At 41.6% G+C, this 23,142-nt stretch overlaps 2 protein-coding genes across 2 annotated transcripts in view; both read right to left on the bottom strand.

Annotated features, from left to right (window-relative positions):
• LOC309549693 (sulfotransferase 6B1-like) overlaps window positions 1-23,142 on the bottom strand; it is a 607,359-nt gene that overhangs the window by 475,544 nt on the left and 108,673 nt on the right. The gene's annotated exons all lie outside the window — the stretch shown is intronic.
• LOC309550611 (uncharacterized protein) overlaps window positions 1-23,142 on the bottom strand; it is a 134,499-nt gene that overhangs the window by 96,473 nt on the left and 14,884 nt on the right. The window contains exons 2-5 of the mRNA XM_082250954.1: window positions 21,436-21,545; window positions 13,387-13,476; window positions 3,394-3,520; window positions 1,274-1,368 (exon numbers count right to left, since the gene is read on the bottom strand). Of these exons, the coding sequence (XP_082107080.1) occupies window positions 1,274-1,368; window positions 3,394-3,520; window positions 13,387-13,476; window positions 21,436-21,545 (422 nt within the window). The remainder of the gene's footprint in view (window positions 1-1,273; window positions 1,369-3,393; window positions 3,521-13,386; window positions 13,477-21,435; window positions 21,546-23,142) is intronic.

Genomic DNA, 23,142 nt, shown 5'->3' with positions numbered 1-23,142 from the left:
TTTGTATGATCTTGTGTTTAGGAAGTTTTTCATTTTTCATACCTTTTGATTGTACCATTATACGTATGTAACTTTGATTACCATGTATATTCCTGTTCATGCTATATATGATATTCAATATATGATACATAGTAAAAATCTTTTACCCTATATTAGGTGACTGTACCAATTTATCATGTCCACCGACTCCACACACCTCACTTAAAGTCCCGTCTTTTTCCCCCCTTTCCCATTTTACCCTAATACATATGTCGGGTATCGGCTTTTCTAAGATTAATACCAATATTATGCTATGAATATACCTATTATTATATATATCTTACCCAATATGCCGATCCCACAATAGTCTTATTATCAATTGTATTCCCCTTCCCCCCTTTTATATTTTTATATTGTTCACCATTGGGATAGGCCCTCATGATTAAACAAATCAAGAAATAAGATTGATAGCAAACATATTAGCTGATTGAGTGGGCAGTAAAGAGTGCGGGAGAGGGTATGGGTATGGGAAATCTACACGATTAGAGGTGTCACACTGTCCAGTGCTAACACTCCAGCTGGAAGCTGGCAGCCGGCATTTTATTGAGGCCTGGAAGATAAAAAGGGCTTTTACAATTAAACCCCACATGGCTAAAATGCAATAATGCATTCTATAGCTGGAGAACCAAACCGAAGCCAGTTCTCATTATCTTTTACTATTTTTTAGCTTTATAGTCTGCTGATCTTCTGTGCAGCCGAGGACCATTTTTCTGTAGTCATACGATCTCAGAGCCTCAAAGGAAGTCAGTGCTGGAAGATCTTAGGTCTACACTTGGAGCTGATAAATAAATAAAGCTAAAGAGCTTTCCTTGACTGAAGGTCACATTTATGATTTAAATTTGAATCAGCGATTATCTCAATTCAGGATCAGGAACACAAGCTCAGTCCTTCCCTGTTGTCATTTTTGGAGGACAGAAACATTCAGAGCACAGAAATAGTCCCAACTAACGCTCAAGAACCTCTATTATGGTTTAAACAAAAGATACAGACTGTTGGTGGAATCATTGTCAACTACAAAACCTAATCATAAGCTAAATGTATTAAATTGGTGGAATAAATTCTTAATCAAATCTGAATATCCTTGTGATATAAGCTATTGGTGTATTTTGTATTGTACATAAATCTACTAAACAAAGGCAGTATCAAATTTTAAGCATAAAAGCAGTGTTTTTTAAGTTGACTATGATGAATATAAGTTATTAGGATTACTATAGACTGTAGGGCATACACTTACCACTTTCATGTCTTCAAATGTAAGTACAAGGATATTCCTATCATCAATATGTTTCTCCCATTGAAGAGTATAATCAAAGAACGATCCGTAGATTACTAAGATAAAGACAATATGCAACACTCACATTACCATTAAACACAGACAGTTTTATATCACTAACCTATCCATCTATCTTCCTGCCCTACTTGAAGAAGCTCTGCTCCTATCGTTCTCTATCAAACTTTAAAGTAATTGTGCAAAAATCAGAACAAAATCATTAATATTTCCCTTTCTGCACTATCATCCATATGCCCCAACTTCCTATTTCTTTGCGCTGAACAAACTATCCAACTATCCAGTACCTAGGGATAAAAATTTCTGTGAACTCCAGCCTTCTGTTTAAATGAAACCTTTTGATGACTTTTTAAACAACACTAAGAGCAGATCTGGAGAAATGGAAAAGTTGGCATTGATTGGCAAGCGCAATGTCCTAAAAATGAACATTATTCCCCACCACCTGTATCTGTTGCAAACCCTGCATATTTCACATACCTCATACCTTAAATTCATTCAGCCTGTATCAACAGAACTACCTTGCTTAAATTCAAATCAGGGACAGGGTTGTTTTTTTCCCAGACCCTGTCATGTACTATGCTGCAGTACATATGGCAAGAGGGGTGGACTGTTGTAGGCATGTTTCACAAAAGTGCAGTGTCTCTTGAACAAGATTCCTTCCAATTTTCCCTGGCAGGAATCCCCTGGGTAGTCAAGAGAGTAATACTCAGGTTAATTTTACTTGAAGTAAACTGATATAATAAAATTTTAGATTTTCAGAGCTTGCCTTCCCCTTTTGACACCCATTGTTGGCCACCTAGACTCCACCACTGGCTTTTCAGAAATTAGTCTGAACAGGGATTCATGAGACCTGGAAATCTCTTGCCTTCCAACAGATGGGCAAACATCATGGACCTTCAAACTCACTCTGTGACCCCAGAACTGGGAATGTAGAGATCACAGCAACACACTCACTTTCCTTGCCTAGACCAGTCCCTTTCTAAAAACAGCTTACAGGACAAGGGAGAGGCATGGTAAGAAATACATTTTCTGTATCCTACCAAATGTTAATGGAAATATATTCCCAATAGGATCCAACATACCTATCTAAATGGGAGAAGGGCTTAAATACCACATTCTCCAATATTCAGAGAGACTAAATTATATTCTTTTTGTAAAAAGTACCATACAAATACTTATAAGATCCTGACATGGTGGTGCAGGACCCCAACCATACTTAAACAACTATTTCAAAAGAAAAAGGACCCATACTAGAAATATAAGATGTACACTTCTGCACATATTTTTGGAATGAGCTTCTATCCGCTCATTCTGGCAACAGATCCATCATATAATGCAGCAACTTACAGACATTTCCATTTTTAAAGACCCAGCAGCTGTCCTCTTAAATCCAACACCTCTTTCTAGAAAATGTTACTGAAAATCACTACTTATACATATCTTGAATGCTCCAAGTACCTGTATTGCAAGTATGTGAAAAAAAAACAGTCTCCACCCACAGTAGCACAATGGTTTGCCAGGGTGAATGATATACAGCACATAGAGCAACCTACAGCTGCCCTAAGGAATAAATATGAAGATTGAAGAACACACAGATAGGTGGTTCTACTGGGAACAATACAGATTATGACCAGAATATTTACAATATTTAGAAGCCCCTCTCCACTTTCTTGATTGTCTGTTCCAGGGGGCACTTTCAGGGACACCCTCTCTGGCTCCCAGTTACAATTAAATTTCAAAAATTGAATGCTCTCTATTTGTTTGGTAAATCAATGCCACTTTACCTGTAGGTAAAACCAATTGACAATTAACAGATAAACGTTTTACATTTCACAAAATAATGCTTATGATGCTATACCCACTTTTAAAAAGATTTACTGATATTATAAGCTAAAATAATGCTAACATTATGCAAAACTTTACAAAGCAAGATACAGTTGTACATCTAAAAATAGGTCAAGAAAACAAATAGGTGACAAAACAGTGTCTTGGATTTACTTTGTTTTGCCTCTTTTTAGTGCACCTCTTTTTCAAACTGTATATTTTTAAAGACATTCAGCCAGTACCATTTCCAGTTATGTAATCCTTGAAGAACAAGTCCCAAGATTCATATGTAGGAAGCACAGGATTTTTGTTTGTGAAATGATAGTAAGACACAGCTGTATCTTTTGGATTTCGAAGGATGAGTAACATCTGCACTAGAAACATAGTTCAAATTGGTAAAAAAATAAAAAAACAAAAAACAAAAACAAAAAACATTGTGTTACTTCAGCAACATATCCACATAAATATTATCATATTTTTTAATGCATGGTCATAATATTTATAGTTTCATATTACAATTTACATATAATACATTGTATCTAAATATATTGTTAAGTTGTTAAACTTTATCTAAGGTTCTTATTTTAGATTTGAAAAGATAATGGAATGGTTAAAGCCCCTGACAATTTGTTGTTTGCTATGTCCCACTGGAGATTTTTTTCCTTGAAAGGCATTATAAACATACCTTCTTACACCTTGTATTTTTCACCTGCATAAGATGTGCATTGAGCATTTCGTTTCAAGGGGTCATTTGTTGCCCTGTAGGCACAGCCTATAGTAGAGTAAATCTTCACATTCTGGTGTCAGAAGTTTCTGTTTGTCTTCAAACATGAGGCATGCAGCATGGCACTACACAGATTAATGCATGACCTCTGTCTGTAGTCTAAGAACTGACACTTCCTGTGCAGAAACTATATATCCCATAATCCCTGGATCTCATAGTCTATTGTTCTGCAGGTGAGAGCTGAGAAATAGATCTGACACAGACAAAAGCAGGCAGAGCAATTAACAGAGAGATCACTGTTTTATCACATTAGCACTTCCACATTTGTGATGCAACACAGAATAAAAGTCAAGGCATGCACTGGATGCTATGTGACTCTGAACAAGAAATTGCCTGCCCCTTTTGCCAATAGAGACAAGCTAGGGGAATGAATACATGGGCATGTGATGTGTATAACCTTTGAGTCATTATCATTTTTTAAAGTATTTGTAAAGCTGCTTCTTTGAAGAAGGCAATGCAAACATCTGGTTTACCATTACCATCCATGCTTTTTTGGAAAGAGGGAGATCCTTCCCAATTTTATTACCACAGCATGTGATTTTTTGGGGAAGGGGGAGATCCTTCCCAATTTTATTAACAACAGTTGATTTGGAATTTTTCAATTAGTATAAACTGATCAGCCATAACATTAAAATCACTGACAGGTAAAGTGAATAACATTGATCATCTCATTACAATGGCATCTAAAAGTCAGTGAGATATTTGGGGTAGCAAGTAAACATGCTGTCCATGAAGTTCATGTGTTGAAAACAGAAAAAAAAAGGCATTCCAGTTTGTTGTGTATAGGGCAGACCGGTCAGGGTGCCCATGCTGACAAGCATCCACATCCAAAAAGCACCTACAATGCGCACATGAACATCAGAACTGGACCATGGAGCAACGAAGGCGCCCTGGTCTGACGTATCACATTTGTTTTTACATTATGTGGATGGCTGGTTTGTGTCCATTGCTTACCAGGGGAAGAGTGTAAGATTCTGGTACCTCCGGTACCCTTAATCACCACTTTCTCTGTAATGCGTCCCACCTTTCTCTTCAGGTGGTACGCATATACCTTTAAGAACGATGATGTCACTGCTGAGCGCCGCAGAGCGGCTATTTCAACCGCCGGCGGTCTCACTCACATTGTTCGTTCAACCTGCCTTGTTATCCACATGCTTTCAAGCCTGGCTCTCGATCGGAACCTCCAGCTATTCCCTTTACCTGGAGCAGACCGGAACCTCGCTACTGATCCCTGTATCTCGCTACCGGATCATTCCTTATCTACTGGACCTCTCTAAACTACTAACATTACAAGTGATAAGTACCCCCGCAGGGGAACCCTCCATAACCTTATTGCACTATCTACCTATGCACATTAAGGACTGTTACTACCTATCCATACTATCCTATCATCTGCACTGTTACATAGATTGCTAGCTCTTGAGCCTACTACCATCTATCATCTGCACTGCTGCATAGATTGCTAGCTCTCCTGTCTACTACTATCTATCCTTGCACTGGGTTAGTCTATCCTATATTTGTCATCTGCTGTCCCCACCACCTGTTAGCATACTCGATACTAACCTATCTGCATTGCTAAAAAACATCTTGAACTCTCCTATACAAACCTATCAAGTGATTACCATCCTTGTCACTGTTCACACCTGTCTCTTCAGCACATCACCTTCATACTATCATATACATCCTATCACTCCAGGAACATCTCATTGAGTGTGTATATATCTGTATGTTGAAGCTGACAGGCCCACGGTGATGAGTCCTGGAGAGTTGGATCTGGTATTCAACACATCTCTACATGACTACTGAGTGGAGATTTTGCAGCTGCAAATCCAGCCTATACTAAAAACGCAGGAGCGTTACAGATTGAACGAACCCTAAAAATGGATTCAGCAGAATTACCCACTCAAGTGACACAATTAACACAACAAGTAAAAGCTTTAATACTTGCTCTGACTGACGAACAAGAAAAGAATCAGACTCTGACACAGCAGGTAACCCTCCTCTAGTGTTTACAGGTGATCGGAAAAAATTTTGTGAATTCAAAAACGCATGTCAATTGCTTTTTTTGTTAACCTCGTACATATCCCACTGATCAAATAAAAGTCTGTACCGTTATTTCATACTTGACGGGTGATCCACGGGCCTGGGCAGACTCTCTCTTTGAGAATAATGATCAGATTCTCAACACCTATTCCTTATTCCTAGCGGAACTCGCTAGTTTATACGATGACCCCAATAGGCAGAGTACTGCTGATATTCAGTTGAGGGCCTTAAAACAAGGAAGGAGACCTGTAGAAGACTTTGTATCTGAGTTCAAAAGATGGACCCTTGATTCAGGGTGGAATGACACATCTTTGCGAACTCAATTCAGACTCGGGTTATAGGAAGCTGTTAAAGACGAGCTCGCCCGAGCGGATTTACCTGGCACCTTGGAGGCCTTGATACAACTTAGTATCAACATCGACAGACGATTGCGAGAAAGAAGGGCTGAAAAGATGGGAATGCCATTGTCTAGTCCTTCTCAGATTTCGGCCGTTGACCCTACTCCCATGGATGTAGGAACCATACGCCCACCTTTAACGACTACTGAACGAGCTAGAAGAACATCCAGAAATCTCTGCATGTACTGCGCATCCTCGGATCATTTGATAAGCATCTGTCCCCTTGTCCGCAAAAAAGAGGGTGAGTGTTCACATGTCTTGCTGGGAGGATTAACGACTTCCTTTTCTAACCCCTATCTTTTTGTTCATTTAATATTACAGTGGGACCAAACTAGGATCACCACCAAGGCTATGGTCGACACTGGATCTTGTGGAAACTATATTGATACACGCTTTGTTACCTTAAATAAAATACCTATTATTTCAAAATCTAAGCCTGTTTCTGTTAGTTTCATTAATGGTATTCCACTGTCTTCTGGTCCAATCACCAACCAGACACAGGCACTCCTTGCCACTACCAACGAATCACATGTGGAGACCATCACCTTTGGCATACTATCCTCACCCCATTTTCCTATTATTTTGGGACTTCCCTGGTTACACACACACCAACCAATCATAGATTGGAAAAAACGGACTTTGGTTTTCCCTTCTCACTATTGTGAGAATACGTGTAACCTCTCATCTTATGGGAAGATTCTGTCTGTGGTGTCAGATGAAATTGCACCACTATGCTATCAGGATCTGTTCCTTGAGAAAAATGCTCAAGTGTTGCCTCCCCATAGGGATTACGATTGCACTATCGATCTACTCCCTAACAGCAAATTGCCTTTCGGTCATGTTTATCCCCTTTCACAGGATGAACTTTCTCATCTCAAGGAATACTTGGATGAGAATTTGACAAAAGGGTTCATTAGACCCTCTACTTCTTCCACTGCTGCAGGACTTTTCTTTGTCCGCAATAAAGATTCCAGTCTCAGGCCTATTATCGATTATAGGCAATTAAACACGATTATGATAAAGGATCGCTATCCTTTGCCGCTCATCCCTGAACTTATTGAACAGGTGCGTGGGGCTACTTATTTCACCAAATTAGACCTGAAAGGGGCATACAACCTAATCCGAATCCGTGACGGGGATGAGTGGAAAACAGCATTCAGAACCAGATACGGACTATTCGAATACCTTGTGATGCCATTCGGGCTATGTAATGCTCCCGCAGCTTTCCAAAGATTCATAAACGACATCTTTAGAGACTTACTTGATGTCTGTGTTGTAGTATACCTAGACGATATACTTATTTATTCTCGATCTATGCCTGAACACATAAAACATGTAAGACTTGTGTTGTCCAGACTGCTCTCACACAGACTATATGTGAAATTAAAAAAATGTCTATTTCATAAAGAAGAAATATTATTTCTAGGATACTTCATATCCAAAACTGGAATTAAGATGGATATGAGTAAGATATCCTGTATTCTAGACTGGCCTATACCAACAACTCGTAAGGCCCTACAGCGATTCCTTGGATTCTCGAACTTCTATAGGAAGTTCATCAAGAACTTTTCCGCTATTGTGAGACCTCTCACACAACTGACAAGTATAAAAAAAACATTCAAATGGTCAGAAGAAGCAAATCAAGCTTTCTGCTTGTTAAAATCAAGCTTTACTTCTGCTCCCATACTACGCCATCCAGACCCATCCCTCCAATATATTCTAGAGGTAGATGCGTCAAATATGGCAGTAGGAGCAGTTCTCTCCCAACGACCAACAAACACTTCATCACTCCACCCAGTTGCTTTCTTTTCAAAATCACTAAGCAGCCCAGAGGTGAATTACCCAGTGGGTGAAAAGGAGTTGCTTGCCATAAAACTGGCACTGGAGAATTGGCGACATCTGCTCGAAGGTACCCAGTTACCAATACTCATATATACAGATCATAAAAACCTTCAATACCTCCAGACTAACAATGACAATATTACAATGACAAACTCTACATACCCCCTACTATGCGCACCAAGATCTTGGAGTTATCGCATGATGTGCCCATGGCAGGACATATGGGTATAACGAAAACCTTTAATCTGCTCACCAGGCAGTTTTGGTGGCCTGATATGAAGACGTCTGTACAAAAATTTGTTTCTTCATGTGACATCTGTGCAAGGTCCAAAATTGACACTACAAAACCATCTGGACTACTACAAAACCATCTGGACTACTTTGTAGTCTACCAATACCCCAGGTTCCATGGGAAGTTGTGTCCTTAGATTTCATAGTAGAACTACCACCCTCTAAAGGATTTAATACCATCCTAGTGTCAGTGGACCACTTGACAAAGATGGCACATTTCATTGCTATCCGTAGACTACCTTCATCTAAACAAACAGCAGAACTACTGATGAAACATGTGTTTAAGTTGCATGGAATTCCAAAAACTCTTTTGTCCGACCGTGGTTCACAATTCATCTCTAAATTTTGGCAAGCACTTTGTCAAATTTTACGCATTGAGCGAAAGCTCACTTCTCCCTACCATCCTCAGACCAACGGACAGACTGAAAGAGTCAACCAGTGCATTGAGCAATATCTACGTTGCTACACATCATACTTGCAGGATGATTGGGTGGATCTCCTTCCTCTAGCAGAATTTGCTTACAACAACGCAACCCACAGTACTACGAAGCAAAGTCCGTTCTACTTGAACTATGGGTTTCATCCCACTCTTCTTCCACCACGCATCCTGCCATCGAGTAACCCAGTAGCCTCGGATTACCTTACCCAAATAAAAGACTCTTTGGGTTTACTCAATACCACTATATCACACGCTCACAGTCAACAAAAAAAGTACTACGACCTTCGTAGAAGACCTTCTCCTCAGTATGCTATTGGGGACCTTGTTTGGCTATCGACAAAGAATTTAAGATTAAAAATCCCTAGCAAGAAGCTTGGACCTTTATTTTTGGGACCCTTCCCAATTAAAAAACTTATCGGAAAAGCTGCAGTACAGCTCACCCTACCAGCAGATCTCAAGATCCATCCCATCTTCCATGTGTCGCTACTGAAGCCCCATGTTCCTAACCAAGGAATAAGGCCTACCATCTTGCCTCCACCTCCAATACAAGTTGAAGGCGGAGAAGAGTATGAGATCAAGGAAATTTTGGATTCTCGCATCCATAGAGGAAGACTCCAGTATCTCATAAGATGGAAGAACTATGGACCCCAAGACGACACCTGGCTAGATACCTCTGATATTCATGCGCCTAGACTTATACGGAACTTTCACTCGAAACACCCAGGGAAACCTGTCCTATAGGCCTTCCGGAGCCGGCCTTAAGGGGGGGGTACTGTAAGATTCTGGTACCTCTGGTACCCTTAATCACCACTTTCTCTGTAATGCGTCCCACCTTTCTCTTCAGGTGGTACGCATATACCTTTAAGAACGATGATGTCACTGCTGAGCTCCGCAGAGCGGCTATTTCAACCGCCGGTGGTCTCACTCACATTGTTCGTTCAACCTGCCTTGTTATCCACATGCTTTCAAGCCTGGCTCTCGATCGGAACCTCCAGCTATTCCCTTTACCTGGAGCAGACCGGAAACTCGCTACTGATCCCTGTATCTCGCTACCGGATCATTCCTTATCTACTGGACCTCTCTAAACTACTAACATTACAAGTGATAAGTACCCCGCAGGGGAACCCTCCATAACCTTATTGCACTATCTACCTATGCACATTAAGGACTGTTACTACCTATCCATACTATCCTATCATCTGCACCGTTACATAGATTGCTAGCTCTTGAGCCTACTACCATCTATCATCTGCACTGCTGCATAGATTGCTAGCTCTCCTGTCTACTACTATCTATCCTTGCACTGGGTTAGTCTATCCTGTATTTGTCATCTGCTGTCCTCACCACCTGTTAGCATACTCGATACTAACCTATCTGCATTCCTAAATACCATCTTGAACTCTCCTATACAAACCTATCAAGTGATTACCATCCTTGTCACTGTTCACACCTGTCCTTTCAGCACATCACCTTCATACTATCATATACATCCTATCACTCCAGGAACATCTCATTGAGTGTGTATATATCTGTATGTTGAAGCTGACAGGCCCACGGTGATGAGTCCTGGAGAGTTGGATCTGGTATTCAACACATCTCTACATGACTACTGAGTGGAGATTTTGCAGCTGCAAATCCAGCCTATACTAAAAACGCAGGAGCGTTACAAAGAGATGATACCAGGATACAGTATGAGAAGAAGGCAAGCTGGCAGAGGCAGTGTGATGCTTTTGGAAATGCTCTGTTGGAAAACCCTGGTCCTGCCATTCATGTGGATGTTACTTTGACATGTACCACCTACCTCAACACTGTTTCTACCCAAGTACACTTCTTCTTTGAAATGGTAATCCTTGATGGCATTGACCTCTTTCAGCAGAAGAATGGTGTGAGGAACACAAGTTGGAGGTTTTAAATTGGCCTTCAAATTCTCCAGATATGAACGCAATTAAGCATCTCTGGGATGTGCTGGAAAAGCCGGTCCGATCCATGAAGGCCCCACCTCACAACTTACAAGTCTTAAAAGATCTGCTACTAATTACTTTCCAGATATATTTCCAGACTTTACAGAATACCTTCAGAGATCTAGTGGCATCCATGCCGCAATGGGTGAGGGCTGTTTTGGTGACAAAAGTGGTAGCTTTGGCAGCAGAAGGGGACCCACTCAATATTTTTTTTTATATATGAAAGAACTTTATTAAGCGTTGTGCTCAAACAACACAAATTCCAGAGCATGCGTACAACCATACCACATAGTGGTGCTAGTGCTACATAGTGATGCTACAATCAAAGCCATGTAAGAACATCAGTAAATCACAATGTTCATTCTCAAAAGTATTTAGAAACTCATACCTGACAATTCTATGAATTATTTTCTCACACCATACCTAGATCACATTGGAGTTGATGAATCCCCACCCCCTCCCAATCAACATGCGGTCCATGACAAGGTCCACGGGGGCCAGACCCGGTGTGTCCAGCCATGGGACCCAAAGTTTCAAATTTGCCAAAGCTCCCACTATGCTGAAATATATACTTATCCAGTCTTAAAGTATCTCTCATTTGAGCTATCCATTCCTTGACTGTAGGGAGGTTAGTGGATATCCAATGTCTCAAAATTAGCTTACGAGCTTGGAACAGTGCCCCGGTTATTGCTTGCTTTGGAATATCCTCTACTGGGAGATCACCCAAGATACCCAACAAGCATTGTTTTGGTTCCTCAGACAGCTGGACCTGAAAGACCTTATTCAATGTAAGGATAAATCCCTTCCAGTGGAAATGTAATTTGGGGCACCGACACATTGACCTACTCACTATTAAGTGGGTCATCATAATGTTATGCTGATCAGTCTATTTAAAATAAATTACCCTATTCTCTCATATACAGTATTTATGTGCTCAGCCATTTATTAACTATTCACTGCAATGCATGTCCCTTGGCTCCTTGCTAATGGATGTGTGTTAATACACAAAAGATTGCATGAAAGCACTGTTATGCGTGGTAGTTTAACTGTGTTACAAAAGAATGCACTTTTTTAGTGTGTTAGACATTCCATTCAAATGAATGCAAGAAAAACACTGAGGAAGTTATAGTAATCATCAGCTTCTTGCATGCTATCTGCCTATTAACTTTTAAAGTAGAATTCCAGTGAAATACTAACTATATCTAAACTTGCTCCCACCCCTATTCTAAGACTAATATAACTACCATGTAAAGGAAATATGTCTATACTTACCTATTCTGAGGGCGCTCTGGCCCGCTCAACATGATAGGCTTCAAGCAGTGGCTTTAGTGTAGAGAAGGGACAGCTGACAACAGATGCCCCATAGTTAGCCTTTGGGTGACATCATCCGCCAGGCTCTGCAGTCATTGGCGGTAATCTCTCATTTTCACTGAAGCCATCCGTTGGAGAGATCATGTGACCAGATCTATGAGCCCTCAGAATAGATAAGTATAGACATCTATCCTTTACAGGGTAGTTAGAATATGCTTAGAATGGGGATGGGAGAAGGAGAGCAAGCTTAGATATAGTTAGTACTTTGTATTTGACTGGAATTCTACTTTAAGTGTTATAAAAGGGGATTGACTAAATCTATGGAGAACTAAATGAAAAAAAAAAACATAGCTAATGGTTTAATGTTATTTTTGTAAGTTTGCAAGACAGGTAAGTGTACTCCTAAAGTGTAATTAAACCCACGTCATTAAAAACTGTCACTACGTGCTCTTCATACTCATGCAGTCACTATGGGATTTGTTTTCTGTACTCTGTAAGACCTTCTTGATCCTGCTGTTCACTGTCCCTCCTTGCTTGTCTGTGTCCCCTCTGCAGCCTGATATTGTGTAGACCAGCCATTGCCTCATCTACTGAGCATGTTCTAGTTTCAGTTGCCTTCTAAGCTGTTCATTTCCTCCTGTTTCTTAGCTGTGCAGATCATGGGACTATAGAGTCGCACATGTGGGCATAACGCTGGATAAATTACAGTCCACTCAATCACTCCTCTTCTATACCCACCAATCAGCTAAGCACAATGGGGCAGGATAACACATGTTGATTAGTGGAGGCTTCACCTCCCTGTAATTCTAAGCACATCCAAACAATAGACACAGGCTGGAGGGGCATTAAACAAGTTGTATTTGGCAGAACCTCCTTCTAGATGGCCTACATCACGTTTTGCACAAAAATAATAAAGATTTGAGTTCAAATACATAATTGTCCTCCCACCGATGTTTCCTTGCAGATGGGCTGGAAAAGAGCTGGTTCACATGACAGCTGTATATTGATTATGAAAAAGGGTACTTAGACATTTTTTTTTTTTTTGTTACCATCATCCATATACATAAATATAAGGGATTGTGTGTTTAGTATCACTTTACCATACTGTATAGCTAAAACCTAAGTATACAAAAAATAAATTTTTAACTGGTTCATTTATACTATACCTTGGTCTTCTTTTCAAAAAAGGTTTTAGGAATAATTTCATATGGAAGATGTGACGCTAAGATCCTTGGTGATGGCTCTTGATTCAGGTACTGTAGAGAAGAAAAAGAAATATTGTTGGTATTTTAAACTTCATGTTTTTCATTTACAATTCAGGTCCTTTTTTATTTTTCTTTAAAAAAATAACAAATGTACAGAGGAAGAGGGGAAATAAGCATTTGTCTGTTGTAGTCACAGATGAAGCAAAAGTTATTAGCCACACACACACTCTTAAATTGATCAGTGGGGGGGGGGGGGGGGGGTTTCCCTGTTTAGTACCCTATAGATCAACTCAGGTTGTCACTATTCTACTATGAGATTTGAGTAAGCGCTGACATAGTGTGAAACACGTTACCTATTATGTTCCTATCATACTTGTGATGTGATTTTAATACTTCAGTAAGTTACCAAGGTGTGCAGCAATATTCCGGATTTTTGCATGTCTCTTTGTCATTATTCAGAGCTGCTTCGTTTTTGTTTCACATAGCCAAAAAGGAAAAAGAAAACCCCAAGTCCCCAATCAAGGAGCCTGGAGTAGGGGGATGTTTGGTGTCATATAATAAGCACAAAAGTAAATATATAAAATGTTACAAAATCTAAAATCTTTATTAGTGTATAATATATACAATTCTGATAAAAGATTGCTCCATTATATATATATATGTACACATACTGTGTGTGTGTGTGTGTGTATATATATATATATATATATATATATATACATACACACACACACACACACACACACACACTATATTACCAAAAGTATTGGGGCACCTACTGTACCTTTAAATGCACATGAACTTTGAAAGGCATCCCGGTCTTAGTCCGTAGGCTGTCCACAAGGTTTAGGAGTGTGTCTATGATAGAACACCTTCGGGGTGAATTAGAGCGCAGACTGTGAGCCAGGCCTTCTCATCCACACCAATGCCTGACCTCACGAATGCACTTCTGCAAGAATGGTCAAACATTCCCATAGACACTCCTAAATTCCATTCATTCCTGCCAGACTCTTATCCTAGATAAGGGTGGGATATAGATGTTAGAGTGACATGAAGTCCTTGACAAGATATGGTCAATAATGTCACTGGAATCCCATGACTTAGGCTCCATGCACACAGGGCGTCATAAAAATGTGCTCCAAAGCTGTTTACTTGACGCCGGGAAACAGCAGCTGTAAAAACGTGCTTTCAGTAGCTTTTTCCACTAGCGTTATTGCACGTTTGGCCACAGTAGCTGTTAGCAGCGTTTTTTTCTGCCTCCATTCAAAATCAATGGTTTCCTATGGGAGCCTATTGATTTGAATGGAAGTCGCACCGCAGGTCGGATCAGGGTGATCCGACTTGCGGCGCGACCTGCACTGTGAGAATCTTGAGGGGGAACTCCACGCCATAATGGGGAAAAAACCCCCCCCTGGATCATACCAGTCCACACGCCCTCAACATGGGGGGGTATGGGTGCTTTGGGGCAGGGGGGGCTCTGCACCCCCCACCTCAAAGCACCTTGCCCCCATGTTGATGAGGACAAGGGCCTCATCCCCACATCCAGCAGCTCCAAAAACGTCCAGTGTGCATGAGGCCTTAAAGCAGAGTTCTACCCCCCCCACCAGAAAATTAAAAGTCAACAGCTAAAAATACTGTAGCTGCTGACTTTTAATATTAGGGCACTTACCTGTCCAAGGATCCCGCAATGTCGGCACCTCAGCCAATTTTCGGATCAGGTCTGGGGTGCTGCCACCGCCATTTGAGCCCTGCGGACTAAGGTTGTAGTGCCATTAAAGTTCATGTGTATGTAAAGGCAGGCTTCTTAATACATTTGACATTATACTGTATGTTTTTGGGGGAGGAGTAGGTACCAGGTTTTAATAGGTACCCACTCTCACCTCTGGTCGGTTCGCCGTGATGGATCAACCGTAAGTTCTCCTCCCCCCTCCCTGCCCGCAACATTCTTGGACACGTCACAGGTCCCAGAAGGCTGTGTGACAATTCACAAAGTGCAGCATGACTCATGCATGCGGGATGGGATGCAGGCTGTGAAGCCGCAAGGAGTAAGAGCTAGCTGCCCTCAGTTATTAAGCCAGCACTGGGGACCCGAAGACCAGGAAAGAACTGGCCTGTGTAAGTACGCTGCTAAATCTATAGAAGGGTGAGTGTCTGTTTATTAAAATTCAGCAGCTGCAGTTTTTTTATCTGCTGACTTTAAATTTTATGCAGAACTGACTGAAGCTCCTCTTTAAAGCAATAGTAAACTGCAGCCTTTTTGAAAAAAATAAACAAAAAACCTGCAAGACAAAGTTATAATGTGCTAGTATGCATCACATTATGTGAAACTTACTTTAAAAGGAAGCCCTCAAGGGGCACGCTGTCACTGCTGACAGGGCTTCCATCCTCAGCCGGTTGTCCTTCCGGGTTGGCGGGCTCCGGTCCTTTGATTGGAGGAGCCGCAACAACGTCACTCCTGTGGAACGGGTATGCTGTTCCTTCAGAACACATGCACCGGTCACGTCACTTGCGGCTTCACAAGTAAATACCTCTTCTTAAACTATGCACGTTTATAAGATATTTACTGTACCTATAGATAAGCCTTATTATAGGCTTACCTATAGATAAAAATCAACCAGAGGAGTTTACTCCCACTTTATTCACTTAACTTCTGGAAGGTTCTGCTTCATGACTAGACCGTTGTTTGCTATTCAGCACTGTGCTACTTTAACCGGCATTTGTGTCTTCATGCAACACTGTATGTAAATACGATTTATATCATTTTTGGCATACAAATAGAGCTTTCTTTTGGTGGTTATTGATCACCATTAGGTTTTTCATTTTTTGCTATCTAAACAAACTGAAAATTTTGAAAAAGAAATTATGTTTTCTACTTTGTGTTATAAAACATATCCAATAAAATCAAATTTCTTCACTAATTTAGGCCAACAAGTATTCGGCTACATGTCTTTGGTAAAAATAAATCCTAATAAGTGTATATTAAAAGGGAAATCCACCCTAACACTAAAATCGCTACATCTACAGACAGCTATGATCTAAGAATAACCTACAGTATCTAGCCCTGTAAAGATGAAATCGCTATTCATACATTTTTTTAAGCCGCTCTGGTCCGGTCTCCAGTGACAGAAGCTCTGCAGAGGAGACAGGCGACAACAGTTGTGAAATGAATAGGAAGTGACATCACCAATAGAGTTACTATGGGGCTTCTGTTGTCGGCTGCCTCCTCTGCACCGGCCTACACAGCAAAGCCGCAGCTGACAGCTCAGCATGGGACCGAACCAGATCAACTTCAGAAAAGGTATGTATAGCAATTTCTTCTTTACAGGGTTAGATAGGTTCGTCTTAGATCAGGGATATCTGAATGTAGATGTAGAGATTTTAGTGTTAGGGTGTACTTCCCCTTTAATTGGTTTGTCTGAAAGTTTATCGCCTACAAACTATGGTATATATATATATATATATATATATATATATATATTTAAAAATTGATCAATTATGATGTACTGATGGCCTGTTTATTTTCTTGTGGCCCTTAAAATGCCAGAACATTACAAACCCCCCCCCCCCCCAAAAAAAGACCCCTTTCTGGAAATTGGACAGTTTGAGCTATTTAGTAAGAGGCATAGTAAGTTTTTTGAAGTTGCAATTTTTTTGTCACAACTTTTTTGGAAAATTAAGAAATTAAATAGTTTATTTTTTTAAGTTTTTTTTATACATACTGTCACCAGTGTAGTACAGCGTCATTTGATGGGTGTATAATACTGACTGTTACAGTTCGGAAAAAATAAATAAATAATTTTTTATTAAATTTTTAATAACTTTTTTTAACCTTTTAAATACTTTTTATATATTTTTTATTATTTATTTTTTTTGCCCTAATTGTACTTACGAGTAAAGAGAGACATAAAGAACAAACAAACCAAAACAGGGAGAAGGGTCCCCATCAGCTCACACGGTCCCATCCCAACCATATAAAATACACAAGGCAAAAAAGACAAAACACCTTGCCCGGCTTGTATAGTCTAGGCATAACAGTCCCTCACATGGTGCGTAGCAAGTAGAGAGAGTCATCAAGTAGAGCATGTCTGTGACGACTGCAACCACCTGTCCCAAATCTTGTTATATTTAGTAGGACACCCTCTATTAATGTAAATAAGCTTCTTATATGGCAGAGTAGCCTTCACCTCAGCAATCCAGCCAAAGTAGGGGGCGAGGGTTGCATCCAGCTCCGAGCCAACACCTTCCGAGCACTAAATAACGTTTCATGTATAAACTTCAGTGAGTTCTTATCTACTTCCAAGTCTGGAAATAGCCCTAGGAGACATTGCCGAGGATCCAGTGAGACCGGGGAGCCCATCTGGTCATGCAGTAAACTGTATCACCTGTTGCCAGAAACAGTTGACACGAGGGCAGTGCCAGATCAGGTGCTCAAAGGTTCCAGAGGATAGGAGGCATTTGGGGCAGTCCGGACTACGGGAGGAGTCGAACTTTGCCATTCTAACAGGGGTAAGGTAAGTCTTATGTAAAATATAGGTTTGTGTGAGCCTATCTGACATCTTAGGAGACACCAACTTACCCACCTCTAGCACCTCACTCCAGTCCTCGTCATCCATCTCCCCAGCACACTCCTCCCATGCAGGCCTAAGAGAATAGGCTAGCTGTGTCGCTGATGGAGTGAGAAGCATATCATAAAACATAGAAGTCAGTTTCTTCGGTTCATCTTCCTTCATTACCATCAGGACATCTAAAGGTTGCAATTGGGGGTAAGTGCCATCAAATTGAGTGTGTAATGCATGGCGCAACTGAAGGAACTGAAAGAACATGGAGTTCGGCAATCGAAACTCAGTCTTCAAGTGATCAAATTGTTTAGGATGTCCACTATGAAGAACATGGGAAAGCTGATAGATACCGTGCTGTATCCAGATACGTCGGTCAGGAACCAGCATCAGTTCCCTCAAGTTTCTATTGAACCACAGGGGCGTGTCTTCATGAAAAGGAGAGCATCCTAGCTTTACAACCGCCAAGTCCCAGATCCTCTTGTTGGGAAATGCAAAAGTGAGTCTGCAAGAGCCACCAACTGTGCCCCCAAGGCCTCTCAGGATATCACAAAAGGGGTGGGAAAAGTGGCCTGGAGACTCCGCACAGACGAGCGACTCATATCGCTGTCTGTCACCCTTATCAAAGTAAAAGAAATGCGATAACTGCGCCGGTATGTAGTATAGGCTAAGATCAGGGACCGCCAGTCCTCCCAGGGAAGTGGGGCATTTCAGAGCCCTCCAAGACAACTTGTGTCTAGAGGAGCCCCAGATAAAGGATTTCAGGATAGACTCCAGGACCTTAAAATACTTCAACTGAATATAAACCGGCGAATGCCAGAGGACATATAAAATCTTAGGGAGCATAACCATTTTTACCAAGCCAATGCGACCCATAACCCCCAATGGTAGCTTAGACCAAACCTGCGTCTTGCTCTTAGTTAGCAAAATCAGGGGCTCGACATTCAGAGGAATAAACTCCGACAAATCCTGAGAAACCTGGATCCCCAAATATCTGATTGAGCTAACCCTCTGCAAAGGCATAGAAGCCTGCTCCATCGGGGGGGGGGGGGGGAGACATCGGTAGGAAGGATCTGGGACTTGTCCCAATTGATCTTCAAACCAGAGAAGGTCCAAAAGCTCTCAATAAGGCGGAGGGCATTGGCAAGGGAAGGTCCAGAATCAGCGAGGTACAGAATCATATCATCGGCGTATAAGCCAACCTTCTCTTCCAGAGAACTGGAACATAGTCCGTTAACACCAGGGTGGGTTCTCAAAGCCATGGCAAGTGGTTCAACTGCCAAGGCATACAACAGGGGAGAAATGGGGCACCCCTGGTGCGTCCCCCTAGAAAGGGGGAAGGCGGCAGAGGTCCACCCATTTGCTACCACCCGTGCTCTCGGGGAGGTATATAATATAGAACAGTGTTTCTCAACTCCGGTCCTCAGGGCACACTAACAGGCCAGGTTTGCAAGAAAACTGAAATACATCCCAGGTGATATCATTTGCTGCTCAGTGATTGCAGTATTCTAGTTTGCATCTCCCCAAGGTAATACTTAAAATCTGGCCTGTTAGTGTGCCCTGAGGACCGGAGTTGAGAAACACTGATATAGAAAGCCATTTGATAAAGTTGGGGCCAAAACCAAAGCACCGCAGGCACTGCCACAGGTAGGGCCATTCAACCGAGTCAAATGCCTTTGCTGCATCTAATGATACTACCACCCTGGTGCCAATCTGTGAATGAAAAGCCTGGATGTTCATATGTAAACGCCTAGTGTTGAACGCAGTATTCTTTGCAGGCATAAACCCGGTTTGATCCGCATGCACAAGCGAAAGAATTACCTTGTTCAAGCGCAGGGCCAAAATCTTGGCTAGGATTTTAACATCCATCTGCAATAAAGATATCAGTCTGTACGAACCCGGCTGATGAAGGTCCTTGCCTGGCTTAGGAATCAGCACAATAAGTGCCTCTCTCATAGAATCCGGTAAAGTGTTAGCCTCAAATACCGCTTGATACATTTCAAGAAGCCTGGGAACCAACGTATGTGGAAACGTTTGATAGAATTCAATCGGTAGGCCGTCTGATCCGGGGGCTTTAGATCGTGCAAAAATAGACAGCGCAGTCACAATATCCTCCTCTGTAATAGGGGCTTCCAGGGTCCGAAGCTGTGAGTCAGTCAGGGTAGCGAAGGTAAGCTCATCAAGAACACCGGTGTACTTGAGGGAAGTACACCGCCCTAGTTTTATAGACCTCCCTGAAAAAAGTGACATATTTAGTCGCAACTGCAGCTGGCTCTGTCACAAGGCCCACAGAGGGGGAGGGCAACGATATCACTACAGGGGGGCCTAGAGTCAAGATGAGCTAGATAAGCCAATAATCTACCAGGGCGTTCTCCGTGTTCAAACAGCCTTTGTTTTGCAAAGAACATACGGTGCTTAGCCTTCTCAAAGCACAGTTGGTCAGTCACCCGCGATTGCAATTTAAAGTCAGCTAAGCTAGCAGGAGAAGGGGCCTCCACGTATCGGTCCTCCAGCCGGGCCAATGCCTGAGCGTGAGATGCCTCAGACGAATGCTTGTGTCTGTTGATACGTTCACTCAGCAAACGTCGGCAATGCTTTTTAAACATATCCCAGAGAAGCAGGGAGGAGACCATTTCCTCATTGGAGCTAAAATAGAATTGCCATTCACCCGCCAGCTTATCAAGATTTGTCAGAATAGTCAGCCAGAAGGGGTTTAGCCTCCAAGTCGGGGTGGGGGATAAAACATGGCATATTTCAGGTGTAGGGCCCTCATGCGCCGTTTAACCTCTTGGAAGTGGGCCCGCAGACGCTGAACTGCGACATGTCCATTTTGAAAAGGGATGTTACCCTTTTCCCTTGAGAGACGAAGGATCTTGTCTCTGAAATTAAGAAATTTAGCTATAAACGTGCGGGCCGGGGAACAATTACTGGTAAGTAAAGTCTGAAATATTACAGCAGGATAGATGCACCGGAGACCGGGTAGACAGAGCTCTCACCACATGTGACATATCCCATCACGCTACAGGCCAGGCCCCGATTTTACTCACTCTTACTGTAGTTTATATCAGCTTAATACATACCAGGTGCATCAAAACATAATTAATTCGGTGTTTGTTTTGATTCTAAACTGCCACAGCCTAAGTAGAAAAGCCTGTCCCCTGCCAGCAGCTGCAGAGTGGGACCTTTGTTCTCTGTTGAGAAGCAGTGGTCTCACTGTAGAGGTCCAATGTGCCCTGTATTGAGGTAAACCTTTAGCTCTTCAATCAGAACCTGGAATGTATTTAGCTAAGTGAAAATGAAAGTGCAATTGGGCTTAAAAGTGTGCCATGTGCTACCATATGTGTGTGTGTGTATATAAATATATATATATAAATATATATATATATATACATACAAATCAATTTTGTATTATCCATATGCAGTATTTAAAGTCATGACAGTTTTTAATACCAACCTCGTATTTCTCTGGCCTTCCAAATTCCAGTGTACCTTTATCAATTGTCGGCTCTTTGTTGTATACTTCCAATAGCATTTCATGTAGTATCTGTACAGTCCAGTTTGTTCCTACAATGAAGTACAGTACATTATACCAAAGGTTGATGAGTTTTAGCAATCAATAGACTTAAAGGCTAGGTTCACACTTGTGAATGCGCATGTCATAGGTACAGCCACCCCTTCATTTTAATGTGCTGCTGTACGCTCCAAAAATGTGGGTAAAGAAGTTAACAACAACCTCCTATTAACCCCCAACTTTGGTGTCAGTAGACATAATATTTACCCTAGCACTGGTATCAGTGAATGCAATAATAGCCCCCAACATTAGTGTCAGTACTATTAATCACACTGCATTAGTGGTCAGTGGCAGTGAAATTTCTCCCCATCCACTCACATTGATGGTGAGTGGAAGTTCAAGTTTATCCCTCCCCACATTGGTTGTCACTGGCAGTGAAAGTTAATCCCACTTCCCCCACTGCATTAGTGGTCAGTGGCAGTGAAAATCACCCCCCCACCCCCTCTATCTCACCTGCATTAGAGATAACCTACTCATTCCCCCTATATTGGTGATCATTGGCATTGAAAGTTAATCCTATTGATGGTCACTACCCAGTTACACGCTTTGATGCCCTTCTCTCTCTCTGGGGGCAAAACGTTGCTTGTCTTGTGGGTGGAGATAGCTCCGCTTCACAGTACAGTCTGTAACACAGAGAATGTTCTAATGCTTAGTACCCTGCTGCTACATTTGTTTCCCTCTTTTCTTTACAACCTTATCCTGACCTTCCAACACAACATTGTCTTCTCTTTCTTTTGCCCTTCACTCTTCCAACCTTGGTAAGTAGTTCTCCACAACCCTGACATGGTACAGGCTCTTAATGTTTACATTGATTTTACAACTCCTTTTCATAATTGCAATTCCCTTTTTCCTAAGAGTCTTCTCAGAGTACCGATGCATTCAGAGATTATCATAAGTTGCCAGAATTTGCCAGACAATGTGACCCAGCCTGGCAAGACTCCGGCTTTTCTTGGGACTGTTTTTGAATATACCCTTGGTGTGCCCTCTAGTGAACATTCAGAGACAAAATTTAAATTCACTGTAAAATCATTTTCTGAAAAAAAAAAAAAAAGAAGGGTTACAGATCCCCCAGCTGATCCTCATCTATTGATTTAATGGTCATTGCCAAAAACTATGCTTTGTGAACAATGTGTTTTGTTGCTTCTACTTCTAGCTACTAGCCACTAGCCACTCTTGAGCTTCCACTTCCTGTGCAGTTTTTGCTTCCTTCGAAGAGAGGAATAGCCCTCAAGGAAAAGAGCACTTGTTTCTGATTTTGCTTTGCTTAAAGTGATATTAAAGGCTTTATTTTTTTTCAATTAAAATTAAAAAGAGGTTATACTTACCTGTTCTGTGCAAAGATATTGCACAGATCAGCCTCTTACCTTTTTATCTTGAAGCCCCCCCTGGCACTGTCCACTTCTCTCTGCTCTGGGTGCCTCCCTAGCAAGCCCTGTGCTATGAGGGCACCTAAGCCAGACTGTGTGCATCCATAGACACAGTCGCTGGAACGAGATGCCCCCGCACCCTCCTAATAGTGATGGCCGAACACCCCCCTGTTCGGTTCGCACCAGAACATCTTGAACAGGGAAAAAGTTCTAGTAAACATGC

This window comes from Pelophylax lessonae (genome assembly GCF_965119305.1).
Source record: "Pelophylax lessonae genome assembly, chromosome: 3".
Taxonomy (NCBI): Eukaryota; Metazoa; Chordata; class Amphibia; order Anura; family Ranidae; genus Pelophylax; species Pelophylax lessonae.
Note: the sequence above shows the minus strand (reverse complement) of the source record. Positions and strands in the feature narration are given on the sequence as shown.